Source organism: Bos mutus, chromosome 23, assembly GCF_027580195.1.
Source record: "Bos mutus isolate GX-2022 chromosome 23, NWIPB_WYAK_1.1, whole genome shotgun sequence".
Classification (NCBI taxonomy): Eukaryota; Metazoa; Chordata; class Mammalia; order Artiodactyla; family Bovidae; genus Bos; species Bos mutus.
In genome coordinates, this window is record NC_091639.1 from 46,387,794 (window position 1) to 46,403,614 (window position 15,821).

At 45.2% G+C, this 15,821-nt stretch overlaps 1 protein-coding gene across 20 annotated transcripts in view; it reads right to left on the reverse strand.

Annotated features, from left to right (window-relative positions):
* DST (dystonin) overlaps positions 1-15,821 on the reverse strand; it is a 516,386-nt gene that overhangs the window by 294,644 nt on the left and 205,921 nt on the right. For 19 of the 20 annotated variants that reach the window (XM_070361385.1, XM_070361379.1, XM_070361397.1 and 16 more), the window contains one exon: positions 808-869. In XM_070361385.1, the coding sequence (XP_070217486.1) occupies positions 808-869 (62 nt within the window). Of the gene's footprint in view, positions 1-807; positions 870-7,100; positions 7,183-15,821 lie in introns of those variants that run through there. The other variant, XM_070361388.1, reaches the window with a different exon arrangement.

Consider the following 15,821-nt stretch of genomic DNA (forward strand, 5'->3'; position numbering starts at 1 on the left):
GGACAGCCTAAGAATATAACCACTTTTACCATAATGTTTCTATGTGAGAAAACTCTCTCCAAGTCCCAAACAACAGACTTAAAATACTACCTCCCTCTAACTTCAGGACTGGCCATAAAAAGCCAAAAAAAGGGGACTAAGTTAACTGTGAAATCCCATGGGGTCCTTAGATGAGATTTATAGAATCACTGGATTGGTGGGACCCAATAATGCCAAGAAATTGTATGCATGCATGGTGCACATGTGTATTTCTGAGGAGAGCCTACAACAGATTCTCAAAGTGACCCATGAAACACAAATATTAATTAAGAACCACAACTATTAACTGTTTCACAGATAAATCCAGAATAAGCATCAACTTCTGGTTCACATTAAGTACAAGAAAACTGAGTCTAGACTTCTGTCTATAACCCATCTTTATTCCCACCTAACTCTCCACCATTCACATAAACCTGACACCAGAACTTGCCTGCAGTCTTGAGAGGAAAAAAAAAGGTTATTAAAAATTGCAGTTTATAATGCCCTAACATGTAACCTGCGGAGATTTTTGAGAGTCTAATAATAAGAGGTTGGACTGAGGTCACAGACCGAACCGCCATCACTGGGCAGTCGTCTCCAACCCCCATCAGGACCCGCAGGCCACACACCAAGTAACAACAGATGCCTGAAATGAACATGAAATACTCTAGAACTGAAACTCTGCAGCTGACACTGAAAGGTTTTTCTTCAGAGCCATATACTAAAGTACTGTACAATAAATTAAAGTCTGAAAAACCATCCCAAGATGCAGAAGAAACGCACACTGACCTTCATGAGATGCTGATTTATCCATTTTGTAAATGTTTTCTTTTGAACTTTGTCCCGTTCATCTGCAAGGGGGAGAAAAGATATAAAAGAAGGTTGGTAAAAATCCAGGAAGAGGAGACCTTCATTATCATCATGCAAATAAAGAAAAGTAAGATGTTCAAAAGGTACTCTTTAGTGCACTTGAATTTACATCGTGAGGTTTGAGAGACCTCTTCCTAATGCGGCGTCTGCCAGCACTGACCTCTGCTGCACCACCCTCTCCCCCCACCGCCGCCACCACCAGGAAGCCCTCTCACCGCCTCTGCCACCACCATCAGGAAGCCCTCTCACCCCCTCCGTCACCACCAGCTTAGGGCAAGCCCTTGCATGAACTTCCAAAGCACTTGGTCACAGATAACATCCCACTTGGTCTTCAAGATCACAAAAGGTAGGGTCATTTCCATCTCACAGAAGAGGAAACCAAGACCTCCAGCAGTTAAAAGATGTGTCGACGATTAGTTTGCAAACACGTAAAGTTGAAAGGCATGACTGAATTCATGTCCTCTAGCTTGAATTACAAACCAAGCGGCCTCTCTGTTAGATGCCCTGTGTTGAACCATCTGGTAACAACGGAACCCCTCACTAGATCCTTGGCATGGAGGGTGATGCCGTCCTGGTTTCTAGACATGGTTCAGAGAACAGTGAGGGGGGTCTTATGATTTAGGAGTGCACTAGAATACTCTAGCTCATCAAGTTATCATTTCAAAGAGAACCCTGATCTCCAACGCCTAGAGAGGAGGCTGGCAGCCACACCCGCTCCCTGTCCTGCTCCAAGGCAGGAATCCTTGTTGTGCTGTTCCCTCCTCCTCTCTCTGCATCTGGGGATGGCTCTTCCTCTCCCCTCTGCAGTCCTCTTTCCTTTCCTCTCACTGGTCCACATCTCCATCCCTTCCTTGGGGGCAAACAGGCCTCACTCTCTTCATCTCTTTCCCTCCTCATTCTTCGTCCCTGAGTCCCCATAATCTACTTTAACAGAAGGAAAGTGTCTCTGAAAACGCTTGCCTAAAAACAGGGCAACCGTATGATCCTACAATCCTACTCCCAGGCACAGATCCAAGAAAACCATAATTCCAAAAGACGCGTGCACCACAATCTTCACAGCAGCAGCGTTTACAACAGCCAAGAAGTGAAAACAATCTAAGTGTCCACTGACAGATGAGTGGATAAAGCCGCAGTACATACATACGATGGAATACTACTCAGCCATAAAAAAGAGTGATTCTATAGCAACACAGACGGACCTAGAGAGTCCCACACTGCATGAAGAAAGTCAGACACAGAAAGACAAATGCCATATGATGTCACCTAAATGTGGAACCTAAAATGATACAGATCAACCTATGAAACAGAAACAGACTCACAGACATAGAGAACAGACGTGGTTGCCAAGGGGGTGGGGGAAGCAGTGGGAGTGTGGGATCAGCAGATACAAACGGTTACACAGGATGGATACACTAGGCCTACTGTACAGCACAGGGGACTACATTCAACATCCTGTGATAAACTGTGAGGAAAGGGATACAAGAAGGAATATATATATATATAACTGAATCGCTTTGCTGATTTAAAAGGTGATGCAAATGAACTTATTTACAAAACAGAAACAGACTTACAGATGTCAAAAACAAACTTACAGTTACCAAAGGGGAAATATAGGATGGGAGATAAATTGAGAGTTTGGGATTAACAAACACACACTACTATATATCAGATAGATAATCAACAAGGATCTACTGTATAGCCTAGGGAACTCTACTCAATATTCTGTGATAACCTATATGGGAAAAGAATCTCAGAAAGAATGAACATATGCATATGTGTAACTGAAGCACACTGCCGCACACTTGAAACTAACACACTCCTGCTGCTGCTGCTAAGTCATGTCAGTCATGTCCAACTCTACGCGACCCCAACAGGCTCCGCCGTCCCTGGGATCCTCCAGGTAAGAACACTAGAGTGGGTTGCCATTTCCTTCTCCAATGCATGAAAGTGAAAAGTGAAAGTGAAGTCACTCAGTTGTGTCCGACTCTTCACGACCCCATGGACTGCAGCCTACCAGGCCCCTGCATCCATGAGATATTCCAGGCAAGAGTACTGGAGTGGGGTGCCATTGCCTTCTCCAACACAACACTGCAAATCAACTATAATCCTATAAAATTTTTAAAAAAAGAAAATGGTTGTCCTATGTATGAAAAGTATTTATATGCTTTATACTAATTTAAACATAAACAAAAAATCTTGTATATGTCAACTCGGAAAAATATCTATTAGTTACTATTAACACAAAAAACACAAATAAAAAAAAAAAGATGAGTATCATAAAGTATAACTGGGCAAAAAAGGCAAACAATGAAGATGATTAAAATTTATGAAATGAAATTAATAAAATTTTTAAAATGAAAATTAAATGCCCACAGGTACTCAACCTCACTAGCAAATAATAATAAAATAACAATATATGTAAATAGTTATATATATAAATGTATATAACATAAAAATATACAAAATAATAAAGTAATAAAAATAAGCTTTTTTACCTATCAAGTTGCCAAGATTTTATGAAAAAATAAATTCATATTGACAAGGGAACAGTGGAGCTTCCCCAGTGGCTCAGCAGTAAAGACTCTGCCTGCAGTGCAGGAGACCCAGGAGACATGGGTTCAATCCCTTGGCTGAGAAGATCCCCTGGAGAAGGAAATGGCAACCGAATCCAGTATTCTTACCTGGGAAATCCCATGGACATGGAAAGCCCATGGGGGCTGCAGTTCATAGGCTCTTAAAGAGTCGGACACAACTGAGCAACTAAGCACGCACATATATGCGTATAGTATGTATGTGTATATACTGTTGTTCAGTTGCCAGTCAAGTCTGATTCGTTGCAATCCCATGAATTGCAGCATGTCAGGCTCCTCTGTCCCCCAGTACCTCCCAGAATTTGTTCAAATTCATGTTCATTGAGTCAGTGATGTTATTAACCATCTCTTCCTCTGTCACCCCCTACAATATACATATATATATACACACACACACACACACACACACACATACAGTGGGTGTGTATATACACACGTACACATTGCTATTGGAAATGTACTTAGGTTTAAATCCTCTAGAACTTCACTGTCAACACTCCAGTCACGAGTCACATATATGGCTATTAAACTATGAATTTAATTAAAACAAAATAAAATGAACAATTCAGTTCTTTGATTACCCAGTCACAACTCAAGTGTGTACTGGCTAACACTGGACAATACAGATAAAGAACATTCCCACCATCACAAACATTTCTACTGGAGAGTGCTGCTCTAGGACAATTTGCCAATAAATATAAAAAGCCTTAAAAATATAGATGACGTATCCCAGCAAGCCCACTTCTAAAATTTATCCTACAACTAGAATGATGGTTGTGCACAAAATGTATCTATGACAATATAAATCAGTGTAACTACTTCAAGACAAAAGTTTTGGGAAAAAATAAATGTTCAATGATAAGGAAATGAATAAATAATTTTCAGTAAAGCAATCCAAAGGTTTGTTCAGATCCACATCTTTGCAAGCTACCTAGTGATGGCATGTTACTTAGAGCTCTCTTACCCTTTAATGCCATCAAGAACGGAAGGGGGCAGACCACGTAATCTCTCTCATGTTTCACAAGCATTTGTTCCCCAAAGTATCCCCTGGAAACCCTTCCCACTTCCCATCAACATCAGGGGGAACCAGAAAGACACCTGAACAGAGACTATCGCTGGGTACTGTCAATAATACACTCCCTTTCAGTGAGCAAACCTCTAGCCTAACTTTTTTTGGCTGTGGCACATGGGATCCCATTTCCGCCAACCAGAGACTGAAGCTGTACCCCCTGCGGTGAGCATGGTGTCCCAACCAGCAGATCACCAGGGTTAGTCTCATTCTTAACTTCACACTGGGTATTAAAGACTAGAAAAGCTGACCAAGGAGATAGAAGGTTGCTGAATCTGAATATAAATGCTTAGAATTTATGCTAAAATTATTAAACTTGCCTTGGGACTTCCCAGGCAATCCAGAGAGTGGTTAGGACTCCAAGCTTCCACAGGGGCGAGGGCTGGGTCCCTGGTTGGGGAACCAGGACCCCACGTGCCATGTGGTCCACACACGAGAAAAGAAACTGGCCTGATCCCCAACATAAGAACCACAGGCATTGTGCATATAACTACTCTGCCAAGACCAATTGCATCAATAATTGTTAACCAATATCACCATCCACAAAATATTTATGAATTCTCCTGCGAGTCCCCTGGGGCATGACCCAGACCTTAGTCATCTTTATCTACCCCACAGTAGAGGCCATGAAGCTTTAGTGCATTCAACAAACATAGGCCCGTGATGTGAATTAATTATGTTTCTCAAAGGACAATCCTCCTCAGAATAACAAGGTATAATCCCCTATATACTTAGATACAGTGGTATATATCACTATCATTATTACATCTCTTGAAGCAATAGTGACGTTTTAAATATCTTTCAGCCTTGCTATCTCTAAAGTGATCAGAAAGAACCTAAGTAGCCTCCCAGGTCAGAGAAGGCAATGGCACCCCACTCCAGTACTCTTGCCTGGAAAATCCCATGGACAGAGGAGCCTGGTAGGCAGCAGTCCATGGGGTCAGGACTGAGCGACTTCACTTTCACTTTTCACTTTCATGCACTGGAGAAGGAAATGGCACCCCACTCCAGTACTCTTGCCTAGAGAATCCCAGAGATGGGGGAGCCTGGTGGGCTGCCGTCTATGGGGTCGGCACAGAGTCGGACATGACTGAAGCGACTTAGCAGCAGCAGCAGCAGACTTCAAAAAAATAAATTTAAAAATAAAAAAATATATGTCTTGGGTCATGGAAAGCCATGTGCATTGATATGTTAATTGCATAATTTACAATGGAAAATTAGAAGGAATCTAATTATATGATATTTAATGATTATTAAATTCTGATTTTTCCTTTTAAATATGTATTTATTTTCTCAAATTAATAAAAACCAGTCCTATATTTTAAGGAACAGGAAGAACAGAACACAAGTTCTTAAAAACTACTCACGTATTGGTTAATTTCTTAGCCACGTGACAGATCAAGAAAGCTGATTACATCAAATAATCAAATAATGAGACTTATTCACATAATACAACCATATAAAGGCTTTTTCGATCACTGACATTTTGTTGTGGTTGATAGTAGCTCAAAAGCACTATTGAAAATGTAAGGTGGGTGTTAGACATTTAGCAGGTCGATACTGAGGTAGTATCTGGGGATTACGGTCCACAACTGAAGTAGTGGGTAAGGCACGAAGACTAACCTGAACTAAATAAATAACACAGGATTCATAGATTCTGATACTGTTTTCTAACAGTAATAACCTAACCTTTTAAGCCATGGTAACCCTAGATGAGCCCCCTTCAAGTACACCAAAGGACGGTCTTTTACCCTCAAAGGCTCCCAGGATGCTACGGTAATAAGGAAAGAGTTAACGTGGACTCAGGGCCTCTACTTTCTTTTAGAAAGCAACTTACAACCCGGGAATAACTGAAGTCTGGGCAGACAGTGATCTACCACTTTCCACACACATTATTTCAAGAGGGAGTATTCAAGATGACAGCATCTAATTTTCCAATTATAAGTTTCATAATGGCTCTTTCTTTCACTTCAGTGAGGGAGGTCTAACGCTGAGGTTTATATTTAGGGTGATGTTGCTAAGGCAACACAAAGGAAAAGACTCTCGAGTTATTAACTGATTCTGCTTGTTTTACAAACTATTTTTCTGAATGGAGCTGTAAAACATTCCTCTATTGGAAAAGTACTTCATTTAGAGAGTACGTCTTAAATGAAAACATACATTTATGATCACCTCATAAAGTACAACGTGGCTGAACATTCCACAATGACAAAGAAGGCAAACAACAGCAGAGTTTGAAAAAACAAAAAGTATAAAAAGAGTACCGATTATTACAACTTACACTGTCTGGTCTTCAGCAAAATCCAATCAAAGCTAAACCACTTTGTATCACCCATAAAATAACTATAGGAGTATCTCAGTGTGTGCCCTAGATCCAACAACGAGGGGGAAGTCCTGTCCAGGGAGCTGCAGGAGTGGTCATGGAAGCCCGCCCAGACTCTGAAAGAAGCCCCGCAGTCTACGACAGCCCCGCCGTGGGGCCCATCGGGTCCTGCACCGCACCCCCTCCCCGACCCTGCAGCGCGGAGGCCAGTGGACAGGTGGCTACTGACCCATGCAGCACATCAGCGCCACCAGCCTCGAGTTCCAGTCTCCATCGTCCCTCAGGACCTGGCCCATCCTTCCGCGGGAAATCTGTCCGGCAGCTCCCTAAGCTTTCCGTACCAGAACTCATGTGTCAGAGTCCTGGCAAGTTTCTGGACAGGAGGGAAAACACTGACTAGACACTCCCACTCACAAGCAGTCAACTCCCCCTTTTAAGCAAACATGAGCAAAGCCCGCCTCCACCACTATTTTGCCGGGGACGCAGACAACTCTTACTAAAAAGAAACTAAATCATCTCTTTCTCCTTTGACCCTAAGAGCTGTTCAAATGAAGTCCCTCGAAAACAAAGTTGTGCTTGCCTAACTTTTTTTGCAACCGGGCAAACCAATCAGATGTTAGATTTCACTGCAGCACCAGCTCATCACATTCCCTCCTCTAACACCCCAGGCAGGATTCCCCCGGGATTAATAAATAAAGAAAAAAACAACCAGCTCAACTAGTTTAACTCATCTCTGACACGCACTACATGAAGGTGATTTACACAGGAAGCTGAGCTTATAGGCTGGACACAAGTCCTTCAGGGGAAATGCCACCGGCAGGTATTTCTTTCTGTACCCTCACACATTTCCACGTGAATCTCACCATGAGTCTTGGAGCTGGATGGTACATCCACATTTTAATGATGTCACAAACAAGGTTGGGGAGATTAAGAAACTAGCCTGAGATTTCAGAGCCTAAGTGGGACCTGAAATCTGATGCCAAAACCCACTTCTTTTCTGTGTCACCATGACAGAAGCCCCAATCTAATAATGCAGGAAAAACAAGGAGTCTCCAATTTAAAAGGACTTCACTTTCAAGCATGAAGAAAAATGTCAAGAAATGAGGACCTTTGTTCTAAAGAAACACCAGACCAAGTGTCCTCAGCACAACTCTGTTTGTCTGAGACATTAGGCAAACAGACCTGCTCGAATAAAAACTGTGCAAACAGTAATTCCACAAACAACAAACATTTGGCAACAGGGAACCTGCCTCTTTGACCAGGCCAAGGGAAAGACAAAGCCAGGTGAACAGTGGCTTTGAATGTGCTTTGAAATGTTCAAGTATGATGGCTAACTCTACTCTAAATAGATTGTGACAAAATTATATCAACTTCTACAAAAGTTTAAAGTATCCTTCACTTTCTCTCCCATTTCAATTGTCTGTTTCAGAGCCCCAAACTCCACTACCAAAAAGCCTCAGCCTACCTACTTTCTTGAAAGACTGTGATAACGTTAGCAAACACTCAGGGAGAGGCTGCTATGTGCCAGGTACTATTTTTACCTACAGACATGTAACACACATAGACTGCCAGGCATGCGAACAAAATCCGTCATGGGATCACGCCACCCACTCACAGCAGGATCTGAAGCGCTTAGAGCTTAAACATTTGCCCAGGATCACACAGCCACCAAGGGCAGAGGGTGGGGAGAAGATGCAATTTGCAAGAGCGTATTGCAATATTATCGTTTCATACTCAGAAAACAAAATGCCAGCTTTTAAAAAATAAACTAACAAAAAGGAAAAGGTGAGGCGTGGCCAAATCTTCAGTGGTGGGGATACACAAAAGATGGAATTCACCTTCTGCAGATCAGTGATTCTAGAGGGTGTAGGAAGGATACTCAGGAGGGCTTCCCAGGGGGTCACACTGGAATTTAGGACAAGGATGAGACCTCTGCATTTACTAATAACAGTCAGGTGTGAATTTTGGAAGACTAGGAGCCACCTGGCAAAAGGCTCTATCCAAACAGAGAGAGAGAAGGGACAGACAGATGGAAGGGGAGCAGAGGGAAAAGACAAGATAAAGTGTGGAGTCCATGTGAGGGAAGACAGGAGGCAGAGGAAAAGGGCGTCTAGGGAATTTCCCTGCTCCTGCCAGGAAGCACCTCTGTGATATAAGACGGTGCAAACAGTGGGGGGAAGCTGTAAGATTTGTTACAGAAGAAGGAAAACTGGCTGGAAGAAACAGCTGGGATTACTGAGACGACCAGCTTCTGAGACTGACAGGCTGTGACCAGGAAGCTCGGGTGGGCAGGAATGGGGCAGGGCGGGAGTCAGGCCTGATGCCATGGTCCCTACCCCTGCCGTGAGCTTTGCCCCCATCACTTGGGCCCTGGGCCTCATCCCAGTAACAGCAGCCCCGCCCACCTGTCAGGACCTTCACCCACAGGGGTCTCGACCAACGACATTGGGACTGGAGATTGAAGGCGCAATCCCATTTTGGTTGAAAACTCTTCCCCAATAACAGAAGCATCATGATGTCCCCATGAGCACAGCTGACATCCAATTTCCAGCTGGTCCATTGGTCTGTGTGCCCAACCTCTGGGGGACCACGGATGGAAAGGAAGAAACTGGATATCTTGGAGCCCTAGCCAAGCTTTCCCCCAGCCCACTCTGTTAAAAGCAAGACTCTTCAGGACAATTCCACCAAAATCACGCCACTGATCTATTCATCATTAGAAAAAATAAGATTGCAAACTATCCCAGGACTCCATGGAAGAGAGTTAGTAGACCAGTGTTATTTCCCAGTAACTCCTCAGCTTAGTCATGACCTCAAAGTTCCACTGACTTCAAGCCTACAACTGGTCCCCCACCAAGGAGCCTGGTCCAGATCTGCGGTCCTTTCTTCCAATCACAGCACATCTCGTGCTCTGCATGATGTATGCAGTTTAACACTCTGGGGGAGAGAGGTTCTCTTTTCTTCATTCTCAATTCTTCTTCGCTTAAACAGAATTCTTCCTCTTCTACAAGAAATGACAGCATCAAAACTCTAGGGCTCTCCTTTTATCATTACTGCTTTTATCTGTTTAAATTCCCAACGCTGATGATTTTTCTGAGTGTTTTTTATAACTATTATTTGTTAAGATCTGAATCGAAATGAAATTGACATTATTTTCAATCACAGGTGCTCCTTGGTCAGAGCATGATCTACAGTTTATTGCTAGATCTAAGCATGGTTAAAAGCCACACTTCAAAAGGAGACACATCTAAATGATCATCTTCATAGAGAAGGTCTTTATTCTTTCAGAAATCCTTAAACTTTCTCCCAAGGAAATGAAGACAGCTTAAAAAGGAGACGGTGCTGACAATGTACCTCAGACACACAGCATAATACAATCTTCAGATGTATCCTCCCTGACAGTATATCAAGAAACTATACAATACCAGAAAGGAGAATGAGAAAAAGTTAAAACAAACCATTTAGAAGAAAGTATTAAAAATTATGTTTTAAAATAGTTGGGTAGGAAGAGGGTTTCAAAACTAGTTACACCCCCCCCAAAAATGAACATATCAATGGCTGACAAATCTGATGAAGCCCTGATACAACAGATGCTATAAATGAAGTTTAAAAAATGACAAAGAAAATATATGCTATAGATATAATACACACCAAGAATATCCGAAGTAGATGAAAAATCCCATTAGTAATCAATAAGATAAAAAGACAGTCCCTCCCCTACTACAAATGATGTCAGCACACAATTCAAAGAAGGAATGAAAAAGACTCAGGGAAAGGCTCCCCCAGCCTTCCAATCAAGAAACGTACATGAAGCAAAATATTTCATACCAGCATAAATTTTATAAGAATGACAGTAACTAAAGCAGAGGCAGACAGCTCCATATGTGCAATGGCAAAAAAAAAAAAAATGAGGGCAATTTGCCAGGATCCATTACAAATGAAAACAACTTTCTGCATGAACAATTCTACGTGTAGTAAATCTAAAGAAATATTTGTGTATATATGATCAGCATACAAAGATGTTTACTGTAGCAAAATACATGAAACCACTTAAGTGTCAGTCAGTAGACTAGATGAATGAATTATACCTAATCCACCTTCTAGAATACTAACAAGGGAAAACGTGTACAACATGACATAAAAAGATTGCAAGATATACAGTTAAGTGGGAAAAATGCAAAATTATATATATATAGAGAGAGAGACAGAGAGACAGAGAGAGAGGGAATATACACCAAATTGAGAAAGAGCCATTTCATCAAAGGGGCTGAAACTAGAAGGGGGCGGGTGCTGGTAAATTTCACATTTCATTTTGCATCTTTCTAGATGGAGTGTTTCTATCTTTTACAAGAAAGATGTGCTGTGTAGGACTATTAACAACTGTGAGAGAAAAAGTGTTTCATGTTTTTTATTTATTTATGTATCGAATACTCTGCAGGAGAAGTAGGCTGGGTTCCTGAGTAGGGAAGACCCCCTGGAGAAGGAAACGGCACCCCATTCCAGTCTCCTTGCCTGGAGAGTCCCATGGACATGGACGGAGGAGCCTGGCGGGGTACAGCCCATGGGGTCTCCAAAGAGTCGGACAGGACTTGGTGAGTAAACAACTCTCTAGAGAAGACACAGAGAAAAGACAGACACGGGCAGGCGCACCCACCGGGATCTGAACATGGAGAGAAACACCCGCACTGCGGGCACCTGCCTCAGGCTGCTGGTACTGAGGGGGAGGGGAAGGGGGACAGGGCAGGGAGGGACGAGGGGAGGGGGAGGAGGGGAGGAGGGGAGGGGGGATGGAAGATGGAGGGGGGGAAGGGGGGGGAGGGGAGATGGGGAGGGGGAGGGCTGGAGGCTGGGGGAGAGGGGAGGGGAGGGGATGGGGATGGAGGAGGGGATGGGGGGGGAGGGGAGGGGGGAGGGCTGGAGGCTGGGGGGAGAGGGGATGGAGGGAGGGGGGATGGGGATGGAGGGGGAGGGGAGGGGATGGGATAGGAGGGAGGGGAGGAAGCTGGGAGGGGGGGGGATGGGGAGGGAGGGAGGGATGGGGAGGAGGGGAGGGGCTGGGGATGGGGATGGAGGGAGGGAGGGGAGGGGGACGGGAATGGAAGATGGGGGAGGGGAGAGGGAGAATGGGGAGCGGAGAGGGCTGGAGGCTGGGGAGAAGGGCGGAGCAGCTGGTGACGCCTCCTCAGAGGGCTGCGCCCAGGCTGGGATACGCAGTGATGAGTCTTTAGAGATCTTGAAAGGAGAACCCGTAACAGAAAATATTCAGCAATCACCCCCCAAGTGTAATCGCCATGGAACGAAACGCAGTCCGGTTCTGCCCAGGTTGTCAGCAATCCCGAGGCAGGGCCGGGGGAATGTGCTCCGCAAGGTGAGGCAGGGCTGACCCGGAACAATAGCCGCAGGAAGCCCGCCCGCAGACGCCCTCCGGGGCCTCCCGCACCGTCAGCCTCAGCCGCGTGCTCGCTGTCAGGGGCGGCAGCTGTGGACCCGGGACAGGATCCATAGGGTCGGCGGCTGGAAACCAAACGGCACTGATGCGTTCTGCTCGGAAGAAGACTTCGCTGGTATCTGTTCTCACGACTGGCCAAGAATTGGCCAAGGATATAAAACTGCCAGCATCTGCTTTTAATCTACCTTGTCCCCCTGAGCATCCTAAGAACACAGGAACACGAGAACACCAAGAACCTTCCGGGTGCAGCTACACTGCTGGAAGGTACGTGACCGCGGCTGTTCTGAGGCACCACGCAGGACACAAAGTCTGCACAGGGCTCTATCTGTGTTACACTCGCCCGAGGCTGTGGAATTACAGGGTGACTCACGTGTACTTTCCCTCCTGTAAGAGCTGGGCTAAACCCAGAGGGAGTCAGCGGCAGGCTAAGAGGGTGGAGATAAAAAACAAGACCCCAAGCCACTGGGAAAACATCAACAGAGGCTTGTTTCACAGAGAGACTGCCTCCTGCCCAGGGCTTTTATTTCAGGGTAGCTTACAGCTTGTGGGGGCACCTGTCTCAGTTACAGAATCAGGAAGCATGCCCGTGCACTTCAGGAGCCACAAACCAGGTGACTCAACGCACCCCAGAAGGGCTCTGCCATGACCCACCCCACCCCATCACCACCACCATAACCACCACACTCACTACCGTTTCCCCCCCAACCCCCCTACACTGTCCCCACCCCCATCACCCCACCCCAGCCACCAACTACCACCCCACCATCACCCCCACCCCCATGACTACTATCCCCACCCCATCACTATCACCACCCCCATCACCCCACCCCAGCCACCAACTACCACCCCATCACCCCTACCCCCACCCCCATCACCCCACCCCATCACTATCACCACCCCATCACCCCATCACCCCCACCCCATCAACTATCACCACCCCATCACCCCATCACCCCCACCCTATCACCCCACCCATCACTACTATCCCCACCCCCATCACCCCACCCCATCACTATCACCACCCCATCACCCCATCACCCCCACCCCATCACCCCCACCCATCACTACTATCCCCACCCCCATCACCCCACCCCATCACTACCAACTCACCACCCCCCACCCTATCACCCCATCCATCACTACTATCCCCACCCCATCACCCCCACCCCATCACTACTCACCCCACCCTATCACCCCATCCATCACTACTATCCCCACCCCCATCACCCCCACCATCACTATCACCACCCCATCACCCCATCACCCCCACCCTATCACCCCACCCATCACTACTATCCCCACCCCCATCACTACTATCACCACCCCATCACCCCATCACTCCCACCCCATCACCCCACCCCATGATAATCACCCCCATCACCCCCACCGTAACCACCACCACACGCCCCCCACAGGCCCTCCCAGGATCGCTGAAGAGCAAGAGAGGCAGGCAGATGATTAAGCATCTGGGGAGCCAGGACAGCACCCCCTGGGGCTTACGTCCTCTTGTGCGGAGAAGATCTTCAAACCCGTGTTAGCCAGGGCTGCATTCTCCCAACCAGAGCTCACCTAGAACACCCCAGATAACAAAGGAGGAAAACAGCTCTGACTGAAGTCAGAGTAGCAAAGAGCTTCTCCCAGGTTATCCACCAGAGCATCACCTTGGGTTGACCATTTCCACGCCTCCACTTCCTACAGCACTCTTGCCTTCTCAACCAAGTTTTTTTCCTTGAAAACCAAAGGCAAGTTTCAAAAAAATGGATCCTCAGAGACACTTCCCAGAGTTTCTAAAGACTCTACGCACCTCTATCACATACTATTAGAAGAGCGGTTCCAAACGTTCCGATCCCGTGACCCCTCCCCACCCGTCTTTATAAGAAACCAACATGCCTATCCTGGCCCCCCCAAAAGAAGAAAACATATAAGATGAAAATCAAAGCACATTTATTAATGATACATTACGTAATGGAAGTCAGGGCTCAAAGAACAAAGAGAACCTGAAGGATCACGTGCCAATGGTACCAGAGGCTCTCAAGAAAGTTTTGCTAACAGCTGACTGTGTGGGAAAACGGGCACCCTGAGGTGCTGCTGATGGCACCTTTGGGAAGCTGGTGACAGTGACACAGGAGCCTTTATAATGCTCACAATGCTCTGTGTTCTGACTTAGCAAGTATAATGCCTGAGTAATCCAGCACCTCCCGAGCCACACCCTGCCCTAAGCATTTGATACTTCACCCTGGAGATCTGCTGTTCTCCTCCACCCTCACAGTGGAGGAAACCGAGGCACCAGGACGTTACTGCGTGCAGTCAGAAGGGAGTAGGGTGAGTCAGTAAAGGTAAGGGGCCTGCCTCTCTCCTGCCCCCTTTCTCCCTGAATATGTACCATATCTCAAGTGAATATTGTATAAGAATATGAACTTGAATATTCACAAGAATACTCTTGTATAAGAATATTCTTATACAATACTGTAGAAGAAAATCAATATAGAGGAAATATTTCTGTCTAACATATAAGATTTTTAATCTAAACCTCATAGCTTATTTTCTCTTTCCTACTGACTGCATTAGTAGAGAGAATCTGGGATCAACCACAGCAGATGGGCTCACCACCCATACTCTTGACCTTCTGGAATACAGTGACAGAAAATCCAAAGCCCAGACAGAGATTTATACAAGGAAAGAGTCATCTCAACATTAAATATACCTGAAACCAACATGACATTGTGAATCAACTCTACTTCAATAGCAAAATGAAAGGACTTCTCTGGCGGTCCGGTGGTTAAGACCCAGAGCTTTCCCTGCAACACCCAGGTTCAATTCTTGGTCCTGCAGGCCATCCAGTGCAGTTAAAAAATAAATTGATTTTTTAAAAAAGAACCCATTCTTCCTTCTACACATGCTCCCCTGTTTATTACATGTGGCTCTAAAAATTTCTGGCCATAAAATTTTTAGATAATTAACAACTTCTTTGCTTCATATTGTATAACAATAAAAGATTATCAGTGAAAAAAAAAACCACTACATATAATCCTTGCCTGGTACTTAAAATTTATGAAGCTCTTATTAATTTTTACCTATTAACAGAAAAATATGAAATAATTTCAATATCCAAGGACAGAAAAGTGAGCAACTCAGTTCCAGCATGGGAACAAAATGATCACGCTTTCGTTGAAACAGACAGTGCACAGTTTCCAGGACATGAAAATGCCAGTTACAACATCAGTATTTTCTTCCCATTTTTCCTCAAGGAATGTATTTTTTACAGTTGGAAGGAAAAGTTGTATAGCAGGCATTCATGTGGGAGTTTTGCTGAGAACCCCTCAGTTTGTACAAAAATGTCTTATGCCTTCCATTCCTGACTGCTCCTGGTGTCATGTAAACACGGATGGCTGGGAGTGAACCAGCAGACTCAGGCAGACATTGAAAGTCGGCCTTTAAATGGGGAGTTCTTCCCAGAAGACAAGCTTCTGGCTCCCCCAGAGTGCAGGGCACCACCACATAGCT